General features: G+C 60.9%; 1 protein-coding gene across 1 annotated transcript in view; it reads left to right on the top strand.

Moving 5' to 3' along the window:
• Positions 1-21,729, top strand: part of QSOX2 (quiescin sulfhydryl oxidase 2) — a 31,503-nt gene extending 9,774 nt beyond the window's left edge. The window contains exons 2-12 of the mRNA XM_026513751.4: positions 3,880-3,980; positions 5,628-5,676; positions 6,292-6,397; positions 6,544-6,634; positions 8,160-8,305; positions 9,589-9,723; positions 9,956-10,085; positions 12,007-12,129; positions 13,252-13,402; positions 16,525-16,713; positions 18,866-21,729. Coding sequence (XP_026369536.1) covers positions 3,880-3,980; positions 5,628-5,676; positions 6,292-6,397; positions 6,544-6,634; positions 8,160-8,305; positions 9,589-9,723; positions 9,956-10,085; positions 12,007-12,129; positions 13,252-13,402; positions 16,525-16,713; positions 18,866-19,413 — 1,769 coding nt within the window. The 3' untranslated portion in view covers positions 19,414-21,729. The remainder of the gene's footprint in view (positions 1-3,879; positions 3,981-5,627; positions 5,677-6,291; positions 6,398-6,543; positions 6,635-8,159; positions 8,306-9,588; positions 9,724-9,955; positions 10,086-12,006; positions 12,130-13,251; positions 13,403-16,524; positions 16,714-18,865) is intronic.
• The last annotated feature ends 3,929 nt before the right edge of the window (positions 21,730-25,658 follow it).

Raw genomic sequence — 25,658 nt, 5'->3', positions numbered from 1 at the left:
TCTTCGTCTGGAAGTAGTAGGAGAAAGGGAGACACGGGTGGCGCTTGGAGAAGGTGCAGGTCGGCACACTCCTGTCGTGTGTGTGCCGCGTGCCTGTGACGGCGGGTGACGGGGTGGTACCGCCAAGCTGATTCTGAGCCCTGGGCAGATTCCTTAGCCTCTCTGACCCTCAGCCGCTGCCTCTGTAACACCCTGCCTGCTCACTCGGCACCTTCCCCAGTAGGTGATGTGTAAAGTACGGTGTAGTTGACTTTGTTTTGGAAGCAAGACTGGCGGGGAGCTTTTCTTGCCATTTTAGCTGTGCCTGGGCAGAGAATCAGGGCAGGCCTCTATGGAGCTGACGTTGTGTTGAAATTGGTGAATAAAGCAGCAAGTACAAGTCAGAGGAAAACGTGTTCCACCCAGGGAAGAGCGGGTGCAAAGGTCTGGGCAGCAGCGTGCTTGTCTGTGGCTTGAGGGGAGGAATGACTGAGGAAGAGATGAGGGTGCAAGTCAGCTGATGAAATGTGCATCGAGGTTCTCCATCTGGAATTTTCTGCGGACACACCGGAAGTGATCTCGCCTGCAGATGTGCATGCCTTGCTGGGGGCTAGGCAACCCTCCGGGGGCCCTTTCCAACCAAGGTTAGAATTTGAAGAATCACATTTTCAGTCCAGATCAGGACATTTTCTTTCTTATCATGGAAGCTCAGTAGGTGGGCACAGCTGGCAGATATTGGGGCCTGGGGACGTCGACCTGGGAAGAGAGCGGCCCAGTCTGCACCGTAGGTTTGGAGGGGTTGCGGGCCGGCTGCTGGCTGCTGCCCGGGGCCGTAGACTTTGTCCTGCGTGTGCTCAGAGCCGGGCATGTGGACGTGACTGCCAAGCCACAGAGTCACGGTGGGGCGGTGGCTGCAGAGGGGGCGCGGGGGCCAGGGGCTGGTTTCAAGGCCTTACTCTGATGGGGGGCTGCAGGCTGAGCCCAGGGTGTGGGTGCCGGAGCGTCGGACAGCCTCTAGTTCTCGGGGGCACAGCAGCTCCCGATCCTGCCTTTGGGGTTACCGGGGTGCGGATGGCCAGGCTGACAGCTGTCCTTACCTCCATGTGGGAAGCCAGCGTGTTCCCTCTGTCTTCTCGTGCCGTGTGAGACTCAGGAGGTGGCCTCGGGTCGGGTCTGATTCAGCGTCATTGTCACCTGCAGCGTCCTGACCTGGTGTGTGTGTTCTGCGGGGTGCTGTTGGGAGCCTCTTTACACCGGGGACTCCAGGTAGGTAGAAACCGACACAAGACGTGGTGTCCGCCAGGACCCTGCGGACTGAGGGGGGGGGGGTGTGCGTTTGCTTCTGTGTGTGAGACACGCTTAGTAAGAAGAATCTGAAAAACAAGGAAGTCAGACCAAGTCCCACCATGAAAACCAAACCACAGGGACGCCTTGGAGCGCATTCCTTCCGTTTTTCCCTGTTCCTTGTCTGGCTTGATTATTCGACGTGATTGTACCAAATGCTCAGTGTCAGCTCTTGGGGCAGTTCTTCATTTTCTTACATACTTTTTCTGGGCAGTGGGTGCTTTTATTATTTTAAGCACGAAATGACGGTGTGTCATGGAAATTCCCAGTAAACAGCGAAACCCTGTGTTTGTGAGGCAGGGACGGCGCTTCGGCAAGATGAATAGGAAGAGAAGCGAGGATGACAGGCTGGTAAAGGCTGCCCCTGCAGGGCAGTGGGAGCCACGGTGGAGGGCGCTGCGTGCAGGGTGGGGGGCCACCGCCATGGAGAGTGGGGGACTGCTGCCATGGGGTGCCCCACATGGGGGGGGCTGCCGCCATGGAGGGCGCTGCATGTGCAAGGGTGTGTCTGCCACCGTGGAGGGCACCGCGTGCAGGGGGGGCACCCCGTGGGGGGTGGGGGGCTGCTGCCGTGGGAGGGAGCCGCGTGCGGGGAGGGGTCCACCGCCGTGGAGGGCACCGCGTGCGGGGGGGGTGCACCGCCGCCATGGAGGGCACCCCTGGCACCGCGCTGAGCTGCACGCTCTGGGCCATCTGCTGCACTAATTGGATGAGAGTATTAACTGTTCTTCCTTAGTGCCGTGTAATTCGAGCCTCCGGAAAGATGTGACCTGTGGTTCAGGAAGGTTCTGTGATTCTTCTTTCGAGCTGTCTGAAATGGCCTCGGGACAGGAATTGGTTTCAGGGAAGCGACATGAGCGGAACAATATTTGGTCATTGGTGGTGGAAGCCAGCTGTGGCTTTTCTTCACTTGATTCTTCCCATTGCGTTGATTTTGGCCAATGTTTTTGTAAGGACAGAGGAGGAAGGCGAGGGTTTTTGAGCACAAGTGGTGCGTTAGTTGGGAAACTGGCTGCCACGGACTTGGCAGCGTCTAGAAGTGCTCGTGTGGGACGGGATCTCGTCACGGCCGGTGTTTTCTCTCCTCCCGGGCATGTGTGTAATGTAACCTCTGAAGTTCAGGATCATACCCCAAACTCGCACGATGTGCTTTTTAGCCAGATTACTGCTTTAGACCAGTGGTGTCCTGTCAGGACACACGGCAGCACGGGCCTCCGTGGTGTCTCAGTGAGACACATGTGAGCCCCCACGCCGTACTCCCTGGGCTGCGGGGGACCAGGAGCAGACCTGCCCACCCCCCTGGACTGGCCCTGTGCCTCCAGGCCAGTAAGTCCCGCCTGGGGCTTTTCTGTCCTGCTTCCTCGGGCTGTCCCCTAAGGAGCCAGGAGGTGTTTGGCGGTATTAACCAGAACGTTCTAGGGACTGGCGACCACAGGGCCAAGCCAAGCGCTTGTCTGCCCGCGCACACCGCGGCTCCGAGCTGCCGTGCGCCAGGCTCGTCTGTGCACGCGTGTTCTGCCCACACCTGATGCAGGGGTGAGATGACGCGCCGCCCTTGGGGAGTTTAGCACGTTTGGGGTGGGGGGGCTGTCGGAAGGGAGGGAGCCAGAGCCCCCCACCGCCTTGCAGAAGCGCACGGCGCCAGCGGGGAAGCCATCTCCCTAAAGGGTCAGACTTGAGTCTCCGTGCAGGTGCACACGGGCTGCGGGAGCTGAGGGGCAGAGGTGCGGTCAGCACAGCCCCGATGGTGGGAGGACCCAGGGTCTCCGACAGGAAGGGCGGGGGGTCGAGGAGCTGAGATGAGAAGACACACGGCCAGTCGCAGCCTCCTGACCAGCGAAACTTAGGGAGAGGTGAACCCTGAGAAGAGTGTGTGTATGTGTGTGCGTGTGTGTGTGTGTGAGAGAGAGACAGAGACTCGGTGGGAGCGTGGCCACCGCTGGCTGTGACCTGGCGGCGGGACAGTTCCAGAAGCGGGTGGGGGTTTGGAGGGAGCGAGCCGCCTGGCCGGAGCTGGTATGACCTCCGTGGTATTCACATGTGGCGACATTCCCATAAGACCTTTAAAGATAGACAAAATATATATTAAAACTGCTCCTGTTCTACTCCCAGGACCGGCGACCGCGTTCAAGGGTCTGGGGGAGAGTAGAAACCGCTTCCCAGAAAGACCGCTGCTCAGACGCTGCGGCTGCGGCTTGTCATTTGCACGAGGGCCCGGGAGTGTCGTCGCTGAACGTGCCCAGCCAGGCCTCTCCATCCGCAGGCGCTCTGTCGGCGGCCTGACGGAAGGCCCGCACGCGGCAGCTTCCGTCCGGCAGGGCTGTGCTCGGGGCGGAGCCGGGGCGGCTTGCGCGCTCAGCGGAAGTCCGTTCGCCGTGTTGTCCAGGATGGGAGACTCCTCCAGCCTGTGGAGGCCTTGTTCCCCTCTCCCAGCCTGCCGCAGGAACGCTCCGTGCACGCGAGGGCCGGATCCATGGCCTGAGGGGGGGCGTGGGCCGGTGGCCCATGTGGATGCGGGCCCAGAGCCACACTGAAGGTTGCACTCCTGCTTTTCAGACTGGGCTGCTGCCATCCGCGTCGCTGCCCTGGATTGCGCGGAGGAGGAGAACCACGAGGTGTGCCGAGCCTACGACATCCACTTCTACCCCACCTTCCGGGTGAGCCCCCCTGCCCGCTCTTCTACCACCCCGTCTCTCCTCCCCTTCCACCCGAGGGGTGCCTTCCTGCGAGATTCACCGCGTGTGTAACTCCTACACTCGGGCACGGGGGGCTTGTGACTTGGGACTCAGCAGGAACTTGTTTGCACAGGGTCACCCCTCGCCTTCCGCCATCTTGGGTTGTGCATGTTGCTGGGGGTGGGGGGCTGTTCGTGCAGGAGCGGGTGAGGTCTGCAGGCGTGGGCCTGCTCAGGAGCTGCCATCAGAGCCCCGCTGCCCTGCGTGTGTGGCCCGTGTCAGGCTCAGCGCCCCTTGGCGCACCGTGTATATGGTGGGTCAGGTTGTCAGAGTGACGCCTGATGGGTGGCCTGCCCGTGGCCCTGCAGGCAGGGTTTACCCGTTTTTTCCACTGGGGGCGGAGAGTAAACAGATGTGTTGAGAAGATTCTGAAGAAGCGTGTAGAGGGTGTGTGTGCACGTGTGTGCACGCGTGCGGTCCCGTGCCGGCACACGGGTGTATCGGGATGGTGTTTACATCCCAGAAAACATGCACCCTCGGAGGAAGCTTGGCCCCCAGTCTTCCCAAAAGCCTGTGCTCCGTGCGGCTTGGGGCCCAGTGCTCGCCTCCCCACCCAGGGACGCTCCTCTGGAGCTGTGCGGAGCTCACCCTCGGCTGTCTTGTCTGAGTCTTGTTTTGTTTCAGCCGCGCACACAGGGCGTTGTGCTGGGTGTGAGCTCCAGGCCTTGTCTCGTGCTGAACAGGTGTTGCCCAGAGCACCCGCAGCCTTGGCAGTGGCTTCGGTCCCCTAAGAACGCCTCCCTGTGTGACTGCGGCCACGTCTTCTGTCCACGGGCCCCGTGTCACCCCCATCTGCTCCTTCCGTTTGCCAGTCTCGCTCTTGGGTTTTTGCAGTTCCCTTAACTGATGGACAGGAGCCCTGTGAGCCTCCTTGACGCCGGCCTTTCAGTTGTGAGAACTGACAGTATCCTCACCCAGGTTGCAGTTCTCACCTTCTTCAGCGTCTCTTCTAGCGAAGAAGGTTTTTAATTTTTTTTTTTTTAAAGATTTTATTTATTTATTTGACAGAGAGAGAGACAGCCAGCTAGAGAGGGAACACAAGCAGGGGAGTGGGAGAGGAAGAAGCAGGCTCATAGCGGAGGAGCCTGATGTGGGGCTCGATCCCATAACGCCGGGATCACGCCCTGAGCCGAAGGCAGACGCTTAACCGCTGTGCCACCCAGGCGCCCCAGAAGGTTTTTAATTTTAACAGTTTCTTTTCTTCTGCTTCAAGGTATTCCGTCGTATCTGTCACCCTCCCTGTAAGTCGTTCGTGACTCGAGCCGACCGTTAGGACGCGTCTTGATGCCGGGAGTCAGGGAAAGCGCCTGCTATGCGGTCTGGCGTCCAGCCGTGTTGGGTCAGAAAGCGTAGATGGCAGGACTCCGAGGGGCGGTACCCCCGCGGCGAGTCTGCTCGGAAACACCGAGGTCGGCAGACACGCCTAGAAATGGCGGCTCCTTCTCCGCCCGGAGCTGCTTACTAAAGCTCAGTCTCTAAGAGGATGGCCCTCTTCTTGCTTTGATGAGTCAGCATTTGCACACACACCAGCTCAGGCTGTTTCTTACTTGTTCTGTGTTTTCCTCTTAGTATTTCAAGGCGTTTACGAAGGACTTTACCACTGGAGAAAATTTTAAAGGTAAGGCCAAGCCTTATGTTTCACCGTCAGCGTCGCCTCATAAACCCGTTAGAGCGGAGGTGGTCTCAGGAGGCAGAGCCCATGCGACGGGCTCTGTGGCCCCCACCCCAGCTTGAGCGGACCTGCCTCAGCGCCTCTGACCGCCTTTTCTTGAAGAGCTCAAACATCTGTAGCTTCGGCAACGATTTTTTATTCTGTGTTTGGCGTTCCTAGTTAAATTTGACAGTGAAACCTTTTTTTAAGTAAATCCTTTTACTCAGAAAATGTTTGGAGACGTTCACGAAGCACACGCTCACCTAGTGTGTTTTACGAGCGAGCCGCCGGAGAGCCGGTGCCCGGGTCAGGCTCCGGGGCACAACCGTTCCGTCCGCGGCGACGGCGAGGCTTCCCTGGCCTCCGTCTCCGTGCTCTGTGTGAGATTGGCCCCCGGTGCCCGTTTGTTCCCACGCCGGTCGCCGTGTGGTCTGTTGTGTGCACACCGCGGTCTGTTGACGGCCGTCAGTGCGTCCTGCCCGTGTCCGTGCCGTGCCTCCCGGGGTCCTGGGGCGGTGGCGCTCTGTGGGGCCGTGCTCTGCAGGGCCAACGTAGCAGTGACGATGGCGTGTCTCCCCGCAGGGCCCGACCGAGAGCTGCAGACCGTGAGGCGGACGATGATCGACTTCCTGCAGAACCACACGGACGGAGACAGGCCTCCCGCGTGCCCGCCTCTGGACCCCGCTCGGTGCGTACTTGTGTGCAAAGTGAACGTCAGGACTTGAATTTCATGTTGTAAAATACGGATTTGTATTAAGTGATGTGGGTGCTGGCGTATGATGGCTGCCTCGCTGTTCGCGGGAGCACTGAAAGCCTCTTTGTTTCTCTTGAAAGGCCCAGTGACGTCCTTTCTCTCCTGGACAGTCGCGATGGCCGTTACGTGGCCGTCCTGTTTGAGAACAACAGCTCCTATGTGGGCCGTGAGGTACTGTGTCCGTGTCTTTCCCCGTCTCACCACGTGCTGTGATTCGGTTCCTCTGTGCTAATGACCGCTTCCTTCTGATCAGTGACGCTCCCGTCTTTCGCTCCCGTTAATTCTTGGGACGTGGTGGTGTCCGTCACTCCGCGGATTAGCCGGTTCGCAAAGACTGTGAGAAGGGGCCTCGAGGGTGAAGCAGGCAGGCTCGCGGGCTCGTCCTCAGTGTGGGGCTGAGGGGCCCCCAGACCCAGCTTTCAGGGCACGCTGCCTCTCCTCGGGGCTCCTTATTTCTTACACATCGGCATCACCATCGCGATTTTTTCTTGGCCGTGTTGGGAACACTCCACTTTTTTGCCAAGTCCAGCGTTCTGTAAAACGCTCTTTCCGCAGTGACACTTTGTCCTGCTCTCGTTTCCCGTGGTGGGTCTGAAGCCTCGGCGTCTGGTAGCAGACTCGGCGTGACGGGAGATCCGCTGGAGGTGCGAGGGAGCGGCGGAGCGGCGGAGCTGTGCACTCGTGCGCATGCCCAGCGCCTGCTCCTAAGCGCGCTGCTGGCCTCCCGGCCGTGCTCCCCTCTCTGTGAGCTCTGGAGTGAAGGCAGGAGACCGTGTGCTCCTGGGGGGCTCTCGTTGAAACCCGCTCAGGCACAAGCTGCAGATGTTAGCGATCTGACCACCTCACTGCGCCTCCCGTGCCCCCCGCGTTGGGTGGCGACATCGCGCCCCCTTCTCTGTGGCCGACTGGGATTCTTGGGGGGGGGGTTGGGGGAGCCACCAGCAGCAGGACCCAGCATTCTCATGCGTCACCCCCCACGCTGTCTCAAGGCTGCCTGCCGCGGTTGTGCACTTGTGTTCTCGGGTGCCCCCGCTTCCTGCATGCAGACGAAGCAGGGACACTTCCCCAGGGCAGGTGGCTGCGACCTTTTCTAGGAGGGCGCTCTGCGGCGGGGCCGAGGGTGGAGCGCACAGCGCGCAGTCAGCCACGCCCCCGTTCGGACACGCTGATTCTACGGCTGAAAGAGTCAAGAGGTGCGGGTTCCACAGCTGATTGTTTGGTGGCCCATGCCAGGCTCAAGGGTCGTCTCTCACGCCATTCTAGCTCCCGAGATGCCACTCCGCTGCATCCCCATCCCTGTGCCTTCAGCCTAAGCAGAGCTGGACAGGGGCAGCTTGAGGGAAGGACCAGCCGGCCCGGAGCCTGCTGCCCGGGTCCGTGGTGCCGTCCGGGGGTGCCGTTAGCCTCCACGTGTGGGTGCATACCGCCTGGTGCGTGCACGTGTGTGAGGGCAGCTCCGGGCTGGGCCCCGTGTGCACCCCTGGTGGTGTGTGCACTCGTGTGTGCGGGACGTGCGGGCTCCCACGCAGCTAAGATGTGAACGTCAGTCTGGCTTAGAGAGGAGATGAATACGGGCTTCTTCCAGATGACGTTGTTTCTGATTTCTGTGCTCACGCTGCTTTGTGCTTGGGCGAGGTAACGTTTCCTGAGACACGGCCATCCACGGCGAAGGTGACGTCACTTTCTCCTTCCCCAGGTGATCTTAGACCTACTTCCGTACGAGAACATCGTGGTGAAAAGAGTGCTGAACGGAGATAAAGGCTTCTTGGAGAAATTCGGTGTTTCTTCCATTCCCTCCTGTTACTTGATTTACCCAAATGGGACGCGTGGATTAATTAACGTGTAAGTGTAATTTGGCTTCAGGAGCGTTTACGACACCTGGTGGGATCTGGGGAACCCCTCCCAGGGTGGGAGCCTCTGCTGGGCTAGATGCCAAGCACCTCGTCACGGTTAAGACCACAGAACGCACCTGGATGCCATCTGCTTGCACCGAGTGCCACTAAAAAGTGAGCAGCCTGAAGCAAGGTTGGGAAGGGCTACAGGTGAGAAGGTGAGACGGTGTCCTGACACCTGTGGTGTCTGCCCTGGCCCCAGCCTCCTGTGGGAGCAGAAGGCCTGCCGGCCCTGGGGGGCGCCCACCCAGGCCGCTGGCCTGTGGGTGCCCGCATAGGCAGCGATGACTTGGCCGCCCTTGGCGAGTCTCCGTGTGCTGGGACACAGCCCAGCCAGGACACACTTCCTCCATCCCTGGGCTCCCGGCTCAGCTGGGAAGTGGCCTCCCCAGCTTCAGACACTCCCCAGTCCCTTGGGTCCGTTTCTCTTCTTGAGAACCAGAAGTCAGGGTAGGCATGGCGACCTCTGTGGATCGGGTCACTCGTCATGCTCTGCGAGCACGCTCATTAGGGCCTGCACCCCTGGGGTCCGGCCCTGCGGCAGAGGCGGCCAGCGCCCCGTCTGCAGTAGGTGTTTCCCTCGACGGAGTGTCCCTGAACAAAATGCCGCTTTGTTTTGAAGAAAAGTGCTTGTTTTGTACTAAAAGCATCGCCTGTAGCACTTCTCACAAATGGCGTGGCTGTTTGGGAGTTAGAGCGAGCCCTGGATGTTGTTGAGGACCCTTGAGCTCCTTTGGAGGCGCTCAGTGATGGCCTTTACATCCCCTCCGAGTGCGTGCTCCTCCCTGTCCAGTAGAGGGGCCCCGCAGCCCCGGATGCCCCCTGCCACCGCCCGCAGCCCTGACTGCCCGATGGCCCGCTCGGAGCTGGCAGAGTGCAGGCAGAGGCCCCGGGCTCGCTGAGAACCCCCGTGGGAGTAAACGTGTTCAAGTACTTACTGCGACGATAGGTCGGTTGTCTGTGGCTCTGTCTTACCTTCTCAGGAGGAGGGCCGGCCACCTGACACCCACGCTGCCAGCATCCCGCCCCCCCCCCATAGCATCTGCAACAAATGCCCAGAGAATGGGTGGGCTGGGGGGTCCGGACAAGCTCCCTCAATTTCGGAGGGAGGGCTGTTCTTGCTCGGGGGCCGTGGGTGCCTGGGGGACCGGCGTGTGCTCAGACACCTGTGGAGGGGGCCAGACCCCTGGAGGCGCCCTGGCCTGTGCCCACACCTGGCCCCCTTTCTCGCAGCGGGAAGCCCCTCCGATCGTTTTTTTCCTCTTATTTGAAGTCGTTGCCGGATGTGAGGAAAAAAATGCTTTCGTTGCCTGAAAAACCCAACAAGGAAGAAAATCCTGAAATCGTGGTTTGGAGAGAATTTGACAGGCAGGTATTTTTTTTGGCCCCGAGCTGCCCAGGGGCATGGCCGCGTGCGCGGGCGTCCGTGCAAACCCTTTGTAGGTGGAATTCGCGCAGATGCACGCCTCTGAGCCGTGGGCTGTTTGGGAATTGTCCGTGTCGTTGTGCGGTGGGGGGGTCCCTCGGGGTGGGCGCAAGGAAAGGGAGAGTTCACAACAAGCAAGGTCTTCTCACCGGACTTCCTGATATTTGCTGTCAGGTCGAAACTCTACGCCGCGGACCTGGAGTCGGGCTTGCACTACGTCCTGAGGGTGGAGCTGGCTGCCCACAAGTCCCTGGCGGGGGCCGAGCTGCGGACACTCAAGGACTTCGTCACTGTCCTTGCCAAGGTGCGTCACGTCTCACCCGGGCTGCGGGGGGCTCAGGAGGGCGCCCTGGGGCATCTGCGGGGAATGGAGCCCACCTCAGCTGGATGACTGCTTTGTCTCCCAGCGGCACAGGCCTGCACTGGCCTTTGTCCCCTCTCACCACATGCCTGTTGGGCGCCCGCCCAGTTCTGAGCCCGGGGGTGTGGCGGAACATAAGTGCCTGCTTGCTGGGTGACCCGCACAGGTGTCAGAGTGGGCCTGGGACCGTGACACACCCGAAAGGGGGCACTTCCAGAGGGTCGGAGGGGATGCGCAGGTGGGAAAGCAGCGGCAGGCAGAGGAGAGGGAGGAGGCTGCCCAGCAGCCATTCCTGTGCAGAGTGTGCCCGGTTGGCTGGGCCCGGGGGCGGCGGTACCCCACCTTCCCTGGTGGGCGGGGCGGTGGCGGTGCATACGCCAGCATCAGTCGGGAGATGGGCAGCCGGCCTCTGTTCCTGCCCGGAACTCTTAGCTCCGGGGCCAAGAATCCAGGCCTGCTGTGTCCTTGGGCCCGAGCAGCAGAGGCAGGAGGTCACCCCTCTTCCCCGGGGAGCGCCTGGGGCCCCTCTGCGCCCTCACCGCAGGGAAGGCCTCGGTCACGGTGGCCTGAGGATAGAGCCCTTTGCCCCCGCGTCTGGGACCACAGCCGTGCCCGTTGTCTCGAAGATGAGGAAACTTCGTTCTAAAGGACTTTTTTCGGAGCTCCCGGCTGGCTCTGTCGGTGGAGTCTGTGGCTCTTGATCTTGGGGTTGTGGGTTCGAGCCCCGCACTGGGCATAGAGATGACTTAAAAATAAAATCTTTAAAAATAAATAAAGGACTTCTCTTGCGTCAGGTCAGGGGCTTGATGCAGTGGCTCGCGTTTGACGTTTCGGTAGTAAATCGTACACTTGTGTCCTGTGAATTTTTAAATAGAAGGAAGGAGGCAAAACTCACAGTGGAGGGAGTAATGAGTCATGTGATGTGTTTCCAACAAAGAAAGGGGTCTGTGTAGACAGGTGTGTGCCCCGTTGTGCGGGTCCCAGCTCAGAGTCCCGCGGTCCTCCCTCCTCTGCCTTCAGCGAATCAGAGACGTGCCTCACGCTCTTGGCTTCTCCTCGTCCTCAGCCTCAGGTTGGCGTAGAGCTCTGTAGGTCTCGGTGACCAGAAATTATTCTTAGCAGTGTTTCTAAAGCTTGGGTGAAACTGGAAGTTCGATGCTGGCCGGTGGGTAGCGGCACATTGTGACCCGCGCGGGAAACGGGGTTTTGCAGCGTTGAGCTGTGCTGTCCCCGCCGCAGCAGCCTTCCGCTCGGGTTCTGAACTCCGGGCGGCTTCTGGTCCATGTCCCTTGGAGAAGGGCGGCGCCCCCGGCTTGCCGGGCCGGTGCTTCTCGGAGCTGCGAGGGGCCGCAGCTGCACGGCCGGCACAGACGTGGAGTTAACCAGCAGGTTGCACACTTCTGCATAAAAGCCTCGGTGGGACGTGCGTTTTTCACATAGTTCCGCAGTCAGACAGCAAAGGGGGAGGCGGAGGGAGCGCTGAGTGCGGCGGGCGGGGTTGGCCTGCGCCACCGAGAGGCCCCGAACAACTAAGTAGGCGGTGCTCTCAGAAAGGACCACAGAGCCCTCGACAACGTGATGAATGAGGCACATGGTGGCTTGTCTGTCACCGCGAAGCGGTCGCTGGCTGGGGCGCCGAGCCGGTGGTTGAGGTGCAGGGCGCCGTGCGCAGCTCCTCCCATCCCTCTTCTCTCTGCTCAGAGAGACCCTCCAGCTCAGTACTAGGGGAGATCCCTGGGACCTCTCCCACCAGAGCCAGTGGGTCCATGTCAGGTAGACCCCACCCGGCCTAGGTCCCCAGGGATGGCTCTGCCGTGGCGGCATTTTCCCCAAACGTTTCTAAGTGTGGTCCTTCCTTGCTTAGCTGTTGCCCGGCCGGGCGCCAGTCAGGAAGCTGCTGGAGACGCTGCAGGAGTGGCTGGCCAACCTTCCCCTGGACAGGATCCCCTACAACGCCGTCCTCGACCTGGTCAACAACAAGATGCGGGTGAGCCCCTTCCACCTGCCACTGTCCATGTCCTCCGTAGCCCTCCTGCTTTCCCTCCCTGCTCGGGGACCCGCCCCGCGGTCACAGCACACACCTCTGGCATAGGAGCTGCCCGTGTCCCTGTGCGCTGCGCCCCGTGGGTTCCACCGTCCCTGCTGCTGTGACGCGCTCTGCTCATGCCGCCTCTGCCTGTAGCCCTGTCCACCAAGGCCACGGGAGGCACGCGGTGTAGGTGGTGCGGTGCTCGGGCTTTTGTTATTTAAATTTGTAGTAAACGCACAAATCTTACTCCTAAAGGGCTAATAAAACCGTGTGCTTGATGAGAAGCACGGAGGCCCTGTGGGAGCCCCCCCAGGCCAGGTCTCCTCCCTCCTGCCCGAGCTCTCGGCATCCTCATTGTCAGGACACGCCCGTGGGCCGCGTGCTCCGACAGGCGCGGTGTTGTGCCCGCAGCATAGAGACATGAGCCCCGTGCTTGCCTTGACCTCCCCCTGACCTCCACCCAAGCCGGAGGCCGGCACAGCCTCCTCGGGTACAGAGCCTGTCTGCATGCATGTCCGTGTGGGAGCACGCGCTTCACGCCCTGTGGACAAGCCCTGTGCCGGCCGCCTGCTGGGAGACACAGGGCATGGACGTGGGCTTGGTTGTTGGAAGCACCTGCTCGGTGGCGGGCACGTGGCTCCTGAGCCGTCAGGGCCTCCGCTCGCCGCCAGTGCAGTTGTGCTCCATACCCGCTCTGGCCGAGGATCGCTGGACAGAGTTTTTTACTTTTACTCTTTCCCAGTGGGGTTGGTTTAAGTGACTCCAGTGCACAAGGGTGGGGTGTCCTTGATGCTTTAATAAAGCTCTGTCTACCCAGATACGCACGAACCCTTCCCTGGCCCTGGGGGAGGGAAAGGCGCAGGCCCCGTCCCCCTAGTCTGAGAACTCCTTCAGTAAAGCAGAGACTGTTCTCTCGTTTGTTTGGTACTGGCTTTAAACACACTCACAGTAAGACGTGCAGTCGACACAGTTGTGAGAAACGTACGGTCTGTGTAACCAGCGCCCGCTCAAGATAGAGGACATTCATCAACTATTTTCATTTTAACAATTCAATTATCTCTTATCCACCCCCCCCCCCAGATTTCTGGAATATTCCTTGTTAATCATATAAAGTGGGTTGGATGTCAAGGAAGCCGGCCAGAGTTCAGGGGTTACACATGTTCTCTCTGGAAATTGTTCCACACTTTGACTGTTGAAGCCGGGACCCATCCAGAGGCGCTGGACAGCACAGGTAAACTGTCCCTGCACGGGCCCAGGGCACGCCGAGCCCACCCCCACGTTCACCGTGCTCGGGCCTGCCAGGTGTCATGAGCAGCAGTGTGGGAGGGGACGTGTCACCAGGGCGGCCCCGGGGGCCAGGCCGGGGAGGGCCGAGCATCTTTCCTACTTCGGAGCTCACCAGCCTGTGCGTGGCTGCCCTGCGGGGACTAAGTCACAGAACGAGGGCACACTGGCCAGGAATTCCTCTTTCTGTCAAAAGCATGAGCACGAGTGAAGTGTATTCAGAGATGTCTGTTACCTGTCGTTGCAAAACAAATGACCCTACAGCTTAGCTTTCTCTCCGAGTGTCTGTGGGCCAGGGACTCAGGTGGGGCTGCACCAGGTCCCTGGCTGCTGGTCTCTCACGAGCCTGCAGGCCCAGTGTCAGCCGAGGCTGGGGTCTCGTCGGAGGTCTCACTGGGAAGAGCCCCCTCCCCTGCTTGCTTGTGGGGTGGTGGCAGGGTTTGGGGCTGGCTGTCGGCCAGTGGCTCTATCAGTGCCTCACCGTGTGGCAGCTGGCTTCATGGGCCAGCTGGTGACAGGGTGCCGGTCACTTCCACTGTGGCCCCAGTTAGCGGTGTGCGGCCAGCCCGGCCTGCTGGGGGAGGGCCCGAGCCAGCTGAGCGTGCGGGAGCTGCGACCCTGGGCCGTTGCGGAGGCCGTCTGCACAAGATAAAGTTGGCTTTTAGTTATCAGGAAGTCACTAAACCAGGGGCGCCTGGGTGGCTCAGTGGTTAAGCATCTGCCTTCAGCTCAGGGCGTGATCCCGGCGTTATGGGATCGAGCCCCACATCAGGCTCTTCTGCTATGAGCCTGCTTCTTCCTCTCCCACTCCCCCAGCTTGTGTTCCCTCTCTCTCTGGCTGTCTCTATCTCTGTCAAATAAATAAATAAAATCTTAAAAAAAAAAAAAAAAAAAAAAAGGAAGTCACTAAACCAGAACCATCATGTCGTGTGTCCTACACAAGCAGCCAAAACCACGCTGCTTGTTTACCTGCTTCGGACTCCGCTGTATGTGTGTTTTTCCTGTGAGGCTGGCCTCTGGTAGCTCGCCAACCTGTTATTTTTTTTTAATTTGTCTTTTTTTAAGATTTTATTTATTTGATACATAGAGAGAGCACAAGCAGGGGTGCGGCAGGCAGAGGGAGAAGCAGACTCCCCACTGAGCAGGGAGCCCGATGTGGGACTCGATCCCAGGACCCCAGGGTCGTGACCTGAGCCGAGGGCAGAGGCTTCAGTGACTGAGCCCCCTGGCACCCCGATCGCCGGCCTGTTAGTTGCCACTTCAACTGGGAGCCGCAGGGATTATTCTGCTGAGTAGGGCGAGGACTCCCACACTCCCAAAACCCTTTCCAGTAAGACTCTGAAATCTGCAGGACCTCTTGCTTCGTAACAAACCAAACCAAACGCTGGGGCTTGAAAGAACCAGAGTTTTACGTGCTCAGGATTCAGTGTGGGCGACCCTGCTGGGCGATGGTCAGAGACTCAGGATGTGGGGCGTCTGTGGGGCAATCCCAGCTCCCCATGGCCCCACACTCGGGAAGGACCCAGCACAGGGCATGTTGTGTCTTGGCCCGGATCCGTGGTGGGGACAGCGTCTGCCTGGCGCTGGGGGAATCAGCAAAGTCACGCTGCAGGGGGCACATGCCGGCTCTCCTCAGGGTGAAGTGGATGTCCACGTCTCAGGGACCTTGTGGGGGACGGCAGGGGGCACACTCCTCTCTGCAGGGGCTCATGGCAGTGGGCAGGACGGCAGCCACACAGCAGGGCACGCCGTTGGGAAGATCTCCGAGGCGCAGGCTAGAGCATATCCGAGGAGCGCATCTCATGCCCAGAGAACTGGGTCAGATGGGCACCACCGGATTAGGTCTTGGAAGGTTTTTCCTCTCCTTAGTGCCTCTTTAAACCCCATCGACTAAAAAGCCGCCACGTCCTCTAATCCCCCACAGGTAGGGTTTATGGTTCTTGTCCACTCTAAAGATTAGGGTGGCCGGGCTGCAGCAGTTTGGTGGGGAGAAAAGGAGGATTACGCAGGGATGCGTGGCAGCTGGCGGAGGGGAGAGGAGAGCAGGGAGCCGAGCCTCGGGAGGGCCAGTCAGAGCACGTCCTCACTGCGTGCATGTGGACCCGCGCCGCCTGCTGCCCTCGGAGACCCCAGCCGCCCTCGGAGACCCCAGCCGCCCTCAGAGACGCACGGCGCGGAGGAGACGGTGGCCGTCCGCTCAGCTGGGGCTTCTGCCGACCCGGTGAGGCCCGCCAAGGTCAACAACAGATGCTGGGCCCTGGCCCTCCAGGGGCGGAACCACAGCTGGCGGCGAAGAAAGAGATCACCCGCGAGGGCGTGCTCTTGATTAAGACGGATTCAGTCGCAAAAGCACGTCTTTTTTTTTTTTTTCCAATTATTTTGCTGCGTTTCTTTTAATGCTGACATTTAATCTGCTTTAATCTCACGGTCTCCCGCTTGTTGGCTCAATCCCCCGCATTAGCTGTCTGAGGGGAGCTGCTGGCACCAGCCGCATGCCCACCCCCCCTTTGCTGTTCTCAGGGGTCCTCATTTTAGATGGTGGCTGCTCCCTTCTGCTGTTGGAGGCCGTTTCCTCGGATGATCGTGTTCCGCATTCGGTGTCTTTCCGCAGACGGCACGTCCTGGCGGTACCGGTGCTCACACACGAGGCACACGGTCCACATGGCTGGCCGATGCTGGAGTTGCCGCCCGCGGAGAGGGTTAGCCTGTTAGAGGAGGCCAGTCGTGGCTGGCCTGCTGCCCTCTCGTTCCCTGGAAGGAGCCCTGGTGTCTCGCTGTCTCTGGCTGGTTTTCCTGGGTATTTGTGCACACCCTGGAGTGGGTGCTACGCCCGGACACGGGCGGTGGGTCTGCTCTCCAGGGGACATGGTGCCGCCCCTTCTGGGTGCAGGGAGCATCTGGGAGCTGCTGCTTTCTCCCTGTGTCTTTCCCTGCAGACAAGCGGGGCTGTCCCACGTGTCCCAGGGTCAGGCACCTGACCTGTTCCTGGCTCCCGACACCAGCCTGAACCCCGGGGACTTGGACACGCTCCCGCAGGGCCGACGCGGTCTGTCCCCCGCCCGTCCGCAGGTTTGGAGGCTGACCCCCAGGCGGTGCTCCAGACCATCAGGAGGTACGTCCACACCTTCTTTGGCTGTAAGGAGTGCAGCGAGCATTTTGAGGAAATGGCTAAAGAATCCATGGATTCTGTGAAAACCGCAGACCAAGCAATTCTCTGGCTTTGGAAGAAACACAACTTAGTCAACAGCCGTCTGGCAGGTGAGCAGAAGCCACCCTGGGGCGGCCAGGCCTGGGTGCAGAGGGGCCAGCGCAGTGGGAGCGAGGCCGTGTAGACGGGGCCAGTCGGAGGGAGGCCTCTGGGTGGCTGCCGGGAGCATTGCCAAGCCCGCAGCCACTCCAGGCCGCCAGCGTCCCGCCTTTGCAGACTCTTCCCCTCGGGGAGCCGCCGGGTCCCCGTGGACACTTGACGGCAGAGGACTGGGACAGACTGCGTCTCCAGTAAGGAGTGTGCGGCGCTGCGATCCGCTCTCAGCAAGCCCAACCCCGCGAAGTAGTTTGGTTCAGACACTAAGCAAAGCACGTGTGTCGCCTCAGAATGAATGCAAACTGCTCCTAAATCACCGGCAGATTGAAATTAGGCTTAAAAATAATTCTGCTGACAGATAAATCTTAATAGAGATGAGTAGAAAAAAACCACTAAACCACTGGTTTTTATTTAATCCACTGTATTACGAAACATACTACAACCGAAGCACTAAAGAAAATTGGTTTTCCTTTGCCCTCAGGGCTGCTGCGGCTCAGCTCACGGGGCCACGGCACCTTTGCTTGCCAGGGGTTCCTCCGTGGCCCCGTCTCCCCCGCGGCCCTAGTTCCAAGACCCTCCACCTCCGGGTGTGTGGCCCCGGCCCCCACCGCGCCCCGGCCTGCGGGGCTATCCCGGCGGCTCTCGGCTCCGGCACAGCCGGACGAGACTCCGCTGGGGGGTCCCGGCCCAGGAGCCCCCAGATGCCCCCCATGAGCTTAGCTGCAGCAGAGAGGGGCTTCCAGCAGCTCGAGGCTTTGTGTCCCTCCTTCAGTTCCCCAGTCCCACCTCCAGCCTCTGGATTGAGGCCCAGACTCCCTGGAGGCCGCGGAGACCTGCCCTGGGCCTCACTGTGTCTAGGGCATGTGACACCAGGCCCCGGCAGCTCCTCCTTGGTCTCCGTGTGGGCACATCTGCGTCTCGCCAGGCGCAGACCCTGGTGGGTGGTGCCCGCGGGCCGGAGGAGAGCCTCTCCACTGTCTCAGACCCGTCAGACAGCGTGATTTTGTCCATGTCTACTCACAGAAGCACTTTTAGGGTGGTGGGTCACCCCAAGTCGGGTCGGGGGACTCTGGGAGCCAAGGAGCGTGGTGTGGCGCACTTCCTGTGCCCGGAACCCGTGTGGTCCTCATGTCTGCATGGCAGAGAGCCAGAGCTGGGGGTCGGGTGGGGCGTCGCTCCCACGGGTGGAGGAGAAGCGGGAAGTGAGCAGGTCAGGCTGCCCGGAGTGGGCGGCTGGGCGCTCCCCAGGCTGGTGCTCGATCAGTGTGTATTGACCAGAGGAGTGAACGCACAGACACGGGGACAGGAGAGGTACCGGTCATGGCCTCTGTGGCTGGCCGGCAGGGCTGGTGACTGAACCGCCTTGTGAACGGCTGCTGGCAGGAAGGAGCGCAGCCTTAAACATGTGGGCGCTCTGAATCTGAGTCCGGGCGTGAGGAGCTGCTGGCGCGTCCAGTGCTGGCCCGCCGTGCGGCTGTCGGAGCACTGAGGGGGTCGGGGTTCTTGCGAGGAGCGGTCGTGCCGGCCGAGCGCCGTGTCCGGTGGACACTGTGCAGTGTGGTTAGCATGTGCGGGCAGCCCTGGCCCGCTGGCACCGCCTCTGGGAGCAGGACGGGGGGCTGGCTTTGCACGGGTTCCCGTGGCGGGTCTCACTCCCAGGATCATTTTTAGAGGTCCTGGTGAGATTTGGGGGTCTAGGAGGGGCCTGCAAGCCCAGAGTGCTGTGGAATTGTCTGGATAGCCAGTGTCCAGGGGCAGGTGCTCCTGGGGTTTATGTGGCTGTGGACCTCAGATGCACGTTAAGTGGGGAGAGGACAAACAGAGGCAGGGAGTCACAGGGAGGCAGAGTAGCTGCAGGTTGGAGCGGGGTCTGGCCAGGTGGATGGCACAGAGTGGGGACCCTTCCCTTGCTGTGGCCACGGGGCCCTACCAGAGGTGCTGGAGAAGAAACGACATTTCTGTGGGGTGCTTGGGGGACGGGCATCCATGCAGGAGCAATGGCTGGGAGGCCACAGTGCAGGTGGGTGGACAGGGGAGGCATCGCAGGGCATGCGGCGGTCAGGGCACCAGAGACCCCTCCACTGTTGCTCTCCCTCCCCATCCCAGGCCATCTGAGTGAGGACCCCAAGTTTCCGAAGGTTCCGTGGCCCACCCCGGACCTCTGCCCGGCCTGCCACGAGGAGATAAAGGGCCTGCACAGCTGGAACGAGGACCAGGTGCTTCTGTTCCTGAAGCGGCACTACGGCGGCGACAACCTCGTGGACACGTATGCAGCGGACCAGGGAGACACGGGCGAAGGAGGCGGCCCGCCCCAGGGCAGGGAGCCGGAGCGAGGCCTCGCTTCCCCAGAGAAGCCTCGGGGAGACCAGCGTGCCGAGAGTCTCCGTCCACCCCGCGCGCTACCTCCCGGACCCCGCCTGTCAGACGGGTCGCAGCTCGGCCTGGATGGGAGACTCCAGAGCCCAAGCGGGGCTGAGGGCCGCAGGGAGGTGGAGGCGGCCGTGCCCTTTCTCGGGATGGGCTTCTCCAGCCTGGACATGAGCCTCTGCGTCGTGCTGTACGTGGCCTCTTCCTTGTTTCTGATGGTGATGTACTTTTTCTTCCGGGTGCGGTCCAAGCGATGGAAAGTCAGACATCACCGCCCGTCCGTGTAGAACCGAGCAGGACCACAGAAGCGCCTTTGGAAAAACAGCCCCACCGTGCCACCCACAGCTTTAATGATTAAGATCAGGGATTTTATAAACATGTCAGACCCAGTTTCACGTCCATTGGCGGCTTGGGCTCCAGGTTCCCGTCTGCCAGACGGTCTTCCTGTGGAGGACAAACTGGTGTTTGCTGTGGGACCGCCTGCCATCCTGGCACACTCCCCGGACGCCTTTATAGATCCGACAGCAAAAAGATGTCTCTATTTTTACTCTTCTAGGTCTAAAAAAAACAAGTGGGAGTCCAGGCCAAACGAACAGAATTTTTCCCGCCTGCCTTCATCCTGAGTTTCTAGACGCACGTCGCGTTCTGCAAGCCTGGCTTGGGTTCCTGAGAACAACCGGGCCCTTCCGCGCCCTGGGAGGCCACCAGGCAATTTCACGTGGCCAGCCTTGGCCCCGCGGAGCTGCAGCGCGGCCCCCAGCGCACCTCACCCTGGCCGCGCCTTGAAGCCAGTCTGGTTCTCAGAGATTCATTTGTGTTATGCTTTTTAGCTGCTTGGTTGTTTCTGCTGAAACAGAGAGCATCTCCTTGGCACCGAAGCGGCTCAGAGCCAAAGGGACAACCCCCTGTCACCTCCCACCTCCGTGCTCTGCAGGCAGCTTTCACTCCACGTGCAGAGTCCAGCAAGAGGAAGGGAAGAGGAGGGTTTGTGGGTTTGCTGCCCTGCAAAGAACCCTGCTGTCAGGCTGCCTCGGGTGGGGGTGGGGACGGGATGGTGGCAAAGGCAGTGCCTTTGTTTGTGAATCTGGTGGCAGGAGATCGCTCAGTGACCGTGGGCCGTCCCCAGCTGTCTGCGCCCGGGCACGGAGGGCAGAGCTCTGCAGGGGAGGGGTGTGGGGTAGCCTCGCCTTGGGAGCCAAGTCCCCAGGGGACCTTTCAAGGAGCCCTTCATCCTCTGTGTCCCGTGGTCCAGCAGCTGCAGGGCCTACTGCTGAAGGAAGCAGATGCTAGAACCCAAGGCCCTGGTGACACGGCAATGCCCAGTGGCCCCCAGAACCTTTAAGGCCAAATTCCAGATTTCATTTCCTTGAAGCTGTTTTACCAAGGGTCCTGGCACAGGGTCCCGGTCCCCCAGGCTTCAGTGATGGATTTTTTACCATTTAATGATTTTAACACATTATTTGTAAAACCCAAATCATTTAGAGGTAAGTTTGCCTCTGGAGATGTAAACAACATGAACAAACTTGGCCATTGTTGTGGAGATCCTTCCTGTCGGTTTGTCTACAAGCTGAGACGTGTCTGTGCGCTCCTGTCACTAGGACGGTTGTAAATAGTCTTTTTCACTTTGCGAACTCCCGCTGACCATGGGTGCGTCTGTGGGGGCAGCCGGAGAGCTGTCAGGAGCTTGAGCTCTGGGGGGGATGGGGGACAGGACAGGGGACAGAGGACGGACAGGGACTGGATGGGGGACAGGATGGACACGGGGACAGGGAATGGACGGAATGGGGGATGAGAGGACAGGACCTGGGACAGGGAATGGGGGACGGGATGGGGACAGGGAATGGGAGGAACGAGGGGCAGGGGATGGTGGATGGGACGGAGGGACAGGGAGACGGGGCACCCGGATGGGGGATGAGGGATGGGGCACAATCTGCAGCCTCTCGTCAGCTGGTTGGCTTCTGTGGCTTCCGTGGCTTCTCTGCCTCCAGGGGTTTCTTCTCCTTGGACATGTTTAACTCCAGAAGCCTGAGCACTTCATCAGTGCTCGTGCACCTGGGTTACTGAAGATCCTGTCTTGTTTCCTCTCTGCCTGAAAACCGGCCAGATTCACCCACAGAATCCGAAGGGAAATTCTTAGCACCGTGAATGCAACTGCCTTCTGGTTCGTGTCCCATGTGTTTCCTCCCCTAAAGTAAGTTTGTGCATGCGGCGTGGCCCAGGATGAAGATGCAGACGCCGGATGCCGTGACCGCTACGAGACCCGGGACAGCCTCGCGGGGTCACGATAATATGCAGTTTGAGGTCGCCACTGTTTGAGGGACGAGTTTGTGACTCCCCGAGGGGCCAGTTTTCAACTAGACCGTGAGCGGTCCGGTCCGGGTGGTGTGGTGCCAAGGCGGCCACAGGACGTGTGTCTCGTGTGCGGGTGTGAACGTGGCCACACGCCTCATGTGGCCCGCTAGGAACTGGACACTACCTTTGGGCAAAGTTAAGGTCTGTTTTCTCAAGTTGTAAGTATTGAGACTAATGAATAGTTTGGTAATTTAAATGTGTATTTATTTTTAATGGAAGGATTTTGATTAAAAAGCTAATTGACATGGAAACGTCTGAAATTTCTTACCTACAAAGAAAGTGAACATTTTGTATTTAAGTGAGCTACCATGCACACATTTTTAAAATAAATAAACCTGACATTTGGAAGGACTGTAGTTCTTCTGACAACGTGAGCTCGCTCTAGTAGTGACAGGAGGTCGGGTCCAGAACCAGCCCTCCTTCCCTTCCAGAGTTTGCAGACTGGGCATCTGAAAGTCTGGGGTTTCTTGTCTTGAACCAGAGGCTTTTCGGAAGACAGCCCAGGGGTCAGGTGGGAAGTGAAAGATGGAAGATCAATTATAGATTATCTTCTTGGGGCTGCTGTAGTCGGGGGCCGGCCACAGGACCGCAGGCTGCACGCGTGTCACACAGTTGATCAGTGACGTGTGACAGGGACGGATGCATGAGAGCCCCACAACCTCACGATGCACCAGGGGCGCCCTGGTGAAGGGAGCCCCCGGCCCACCCAGTGCTGGACACGGCTCTCCTCGGCCGCCCCCTGCCAGCCCGGACCTGCACACCCCAGCATGGCCTCCTAGCCAGGGCTTTGCCCCGACACCGGTTTGCTGCCTCGGATTCTGAACTATTGATTTCTTCTGCTTCTACCTTTTATTTTGTTTTGCTGGGGTCGGGGGTGGGTCTGGTCACGTGTGGCTTCTGAGGGACCTCTGGCTGCGGTTTCTGTGGATTCACCTTCCCAGCCAGGCCGTGTGCAAGCTGGTAGGTAACCGCCTCCTTCAGAGAGGGAGCCCTGGTGTGCCAGCCGGGCAGGGCACGGACTATTCCGCCATTCTGGGTCCATGTGGTGCTGGTGTTGGCCTAGATCCACCATCTGGTAACCCCTCACAGCCCTGAGCGGTTCCTGCTGGGGGCGCCCCCGCCCCTCCTCCTCAGCTGCCCTGGGGGCATGGGGGTGGGCTGGGGCAGGAGATCTGGGGAAGGTTGCATGTGCAACAGGTCCCTCCAGACAGCAGCAACGGTTGAGCGCTGAGCCACTTTTAGAGCCAGAGATGGGGGGGCAGGGCTGGAGGCCAGTGGGGCTGGAGGAGCCACTGCCCCAGTCCTGGACGCTGCCCTGTGGGCCAGGGTGGAGCACCTGCTTGCTTTGAATTCCCAAGCCTTTGGGCTGGCCTGGAGCTCAGGGCAGAGCTGGCAGAAACTTCCCTCCATTGCCCAGGCAATGGGAGGGAAGGTGAGGTGAGGCTGGCTGAGGGACTGGGGGTGGGGGAGGTGCGGACAAGGGCCTGAGGTGGGGAAGTGGGTAGGGAGAATCTAGGGGGCCTTGGTGGAGGGACTGGAAACCTAGGGACATGGGGAAGTGTGGAGGAGGAGGCTGGGGGAAAGGCAGGCAGAGTGGTGGGGTTGCTGGGGAGGTGGGCAGGGGCAGGGGGAGGCAGGTGGGGGGATTGCAGACCTAGGGAGGTAGGGTGGTGGGGAAGCGGAATGGGGGAACAGAGTGGCTGGCAGAGTTGGGCGGAGGTGGAGGGGGGTGGGGGACAAGGGGCCTGAGGAGGTGGGGAGGTGGGCGGGTCAGGGGGAGGCAGTCACAGTGCGGACCTAGGGAGGTGGGATGGTGGGGAGGCGGGCTAGGGGAACCGGGTGGTGGGCGAGGTCGGAGGATGTGGGGAGGGGTGGGGGACAGGGGTTGTGGGGAGGTGGGCGGCCATGTGACTCCTTCAGCACCGCGGACAGCGCTCGGGCCCAGAGGCTCCCGCTGCGCCAAGCCACACAGACAGGTTCCCGGGCCATGGCGAGTTCTGAGCCCTCCCAGGGTCGAAGCGGAGGAGGGAGGAGGGCGGCCTGGACTACTTGGACTCCATCTCCAGCCTGGCGGTCGCCATGCTGCTGGAAACCGAGCTCACTCGAGACCGAGATCGGCCGGGGGCCCCCTGGCCCCTGCTGTCAGCAGCTTCGGTGGGACTCGGGGTAAGAGCGCCCGCGAACCCCTTGGCCTCCAGCCTGGGCAGGACAACCCCCAAGGGAGAAATGGCTAGGACGGCAGAGTCAGGCAGAGGGACAGTGGGGAGAGAGGGACCCAGGACACAGCAGAGAAAGGAAGAAAGGCTGGAGAAACACTGTGGGGGTAGGGGGGCGGCACCCATAAGAGATGGGAACAGGAATGGGGGGGGGGGGACGCGAGTCTGGCAGATCCCGTGGACAGAGGGCCTGGAGTTCCCTGCGATGGCTCCAGAGGACGTGGGCTGTTGTGGACCGCCCCGAGAACAGAAGGGGCCTTGCAGGCACTGCTGGGGGGAAGGGATAGGGTGGAGCGGGGGCGTCAGTTTCCTCCAGAGACCCCACGCCCCTCAGCTCTCCCACCCTGCCCAACAGTGCAGAACTGGGACCCCTGGGCTGGGTCTCCCACCTGAACTGCCCTCCCCAAGGGCCGCTAGATCACCATGGACATTGGAAAATAATGGAGGCATTGCTGGCAGGCCAGCCAGATGCTGAGCGCTGAGCTGTGGGGCTGCCACCTCCTGGACCCGCTGCCCGCCTGTCCCTTCCCCACTGGAACCACACATGGTCCCTCTAGGCAGGCCTCTGCAGGAGCTGACACTCCACAGCCGACCTCCCAGTGCACCCAGGACCCACTCGGCTCCCTGGCTTGTGCACCCTTGCCCTGTCCTCTGGGTAATAGTGTCCTGTACAGGGAAGGGGTGCAGCGCTGGTGGCATGAGCCTTTGCTCAAAACTGTGAGACTGGGTCCGCGGGGATCTGGGAGGGAGCTGTGCTTTTCCTGCCCACGTCCTTCCAGGCTTGCCTCCTTGGTAAAGCACACAGACCAGGCGACTGGAGGCCAGGATATGGAGCAGGGTGAAGACTGTCCTTTACCATGGGACTCTCCCAGGTGGAGGGACCTGGAGGCTGGCAGAAACCTGCTCACCCACATCACTGCCTGGGGCCCCAGCCCTCCCCAGACCCCATGCTGCAATGGTCCCACACTGCTATTTCTTAATTATTGGAGCGGGGTGGCGCTGGCCTGTAGCCAGGGGCTATGTTCCCTCCGGGCAGGAGCAGCTGCCCTGGGGTAGGTGCACTGCTCTGCATGCAAGCACGGGTGGGTTCCTATGGGCTTTGGACTGGGGGACAAGATGCTGGAGAATCAGGTGTGGGCGCCTCATTCTGTGCAAGCTGGTGTGTGGAGGGAAGTGAGAGCGGACCTCCGACTCTGACTTTCCCAGCTCTGTCTTTCCTGACCTGAGTCCTGGCCACATGTCCGGGCCGAGGACACTGGGTGTACGTGCTGAGAATCACCCTTCTCTGTGCCCATTCTGGAGGGAGTTCCTACGGTGGGGCCCAGAAGCTGGTCACAGCTGGGAGGTCTGAGGTCGTGTCTGGCTCCTGCCGGCTTTGCTGTGAGCCTTTGGGAGGCACACTCACCCTCTCTGGGTCTCGGGTTGCGTTCTTGCCGACCAGACGTTGTCACCAAGCCTCCTAGCCCCGGCTCTCAAGCGGCGGTGGGACGCGGCTCCCTCCCGGACCGTCCTCTCGGGACCCCCAGCCTGCCCGCACGCGTGCACGCCCGAGCCCAGGCCTCAGCCCGCGGCCCGAGGCGCGGGGCGGGAAGGTGCGGGGCCCGGGTAAGCGCCCGCGGACAGCCCTGGCCGGGCTCCTCCCCTGACTGTCCCCGCCCTCCCCGGGCCCGGCACTCGGGTGGCGTCTGGGCACCCCGAGTCCCCTCGCAAAGGCGCGCAGAGCCGGCGGACGCCCGCGGCGCGTCTCAGCGACCCCCCTGGCCCCGCCCCGCGCCACGGCCCCGCCCCCCGGCCGCTCCGCCTTCGTGCGGCCTGAGGCTCCGGGCCCCAGGGCGGCCCGCGGGCGCAGCGCCCAGCAGCGCGGGGAATAGCTCAGACACCGGCTGGGGCCCCGGAAGCCGTGGCCTCCTCGGGTCCCGGGAGAGTTCGGGGCCGGAGAGCCGCGGCGCCAGGTGACGGGACCC

This window comes from Ursus arctos, unplaced genomic scaffold (assembly GCF_023065955.2).
Source record: "Ursus arctos isolate Adak ecotype North America unplaced genomic scaffold, UrsArc2.0 scaffold_18, whole genome shotgun sequence".
NCBI lineage: Eukaryota > Metazoa > Chordata > Mammalia > Carnivora > Ursidae > Ursus > Ursus arctos.
Note: the sequence above shows the minus strand (reverse complement) of the source record. Positions and strands in the feature narration are given on the sequence as shown.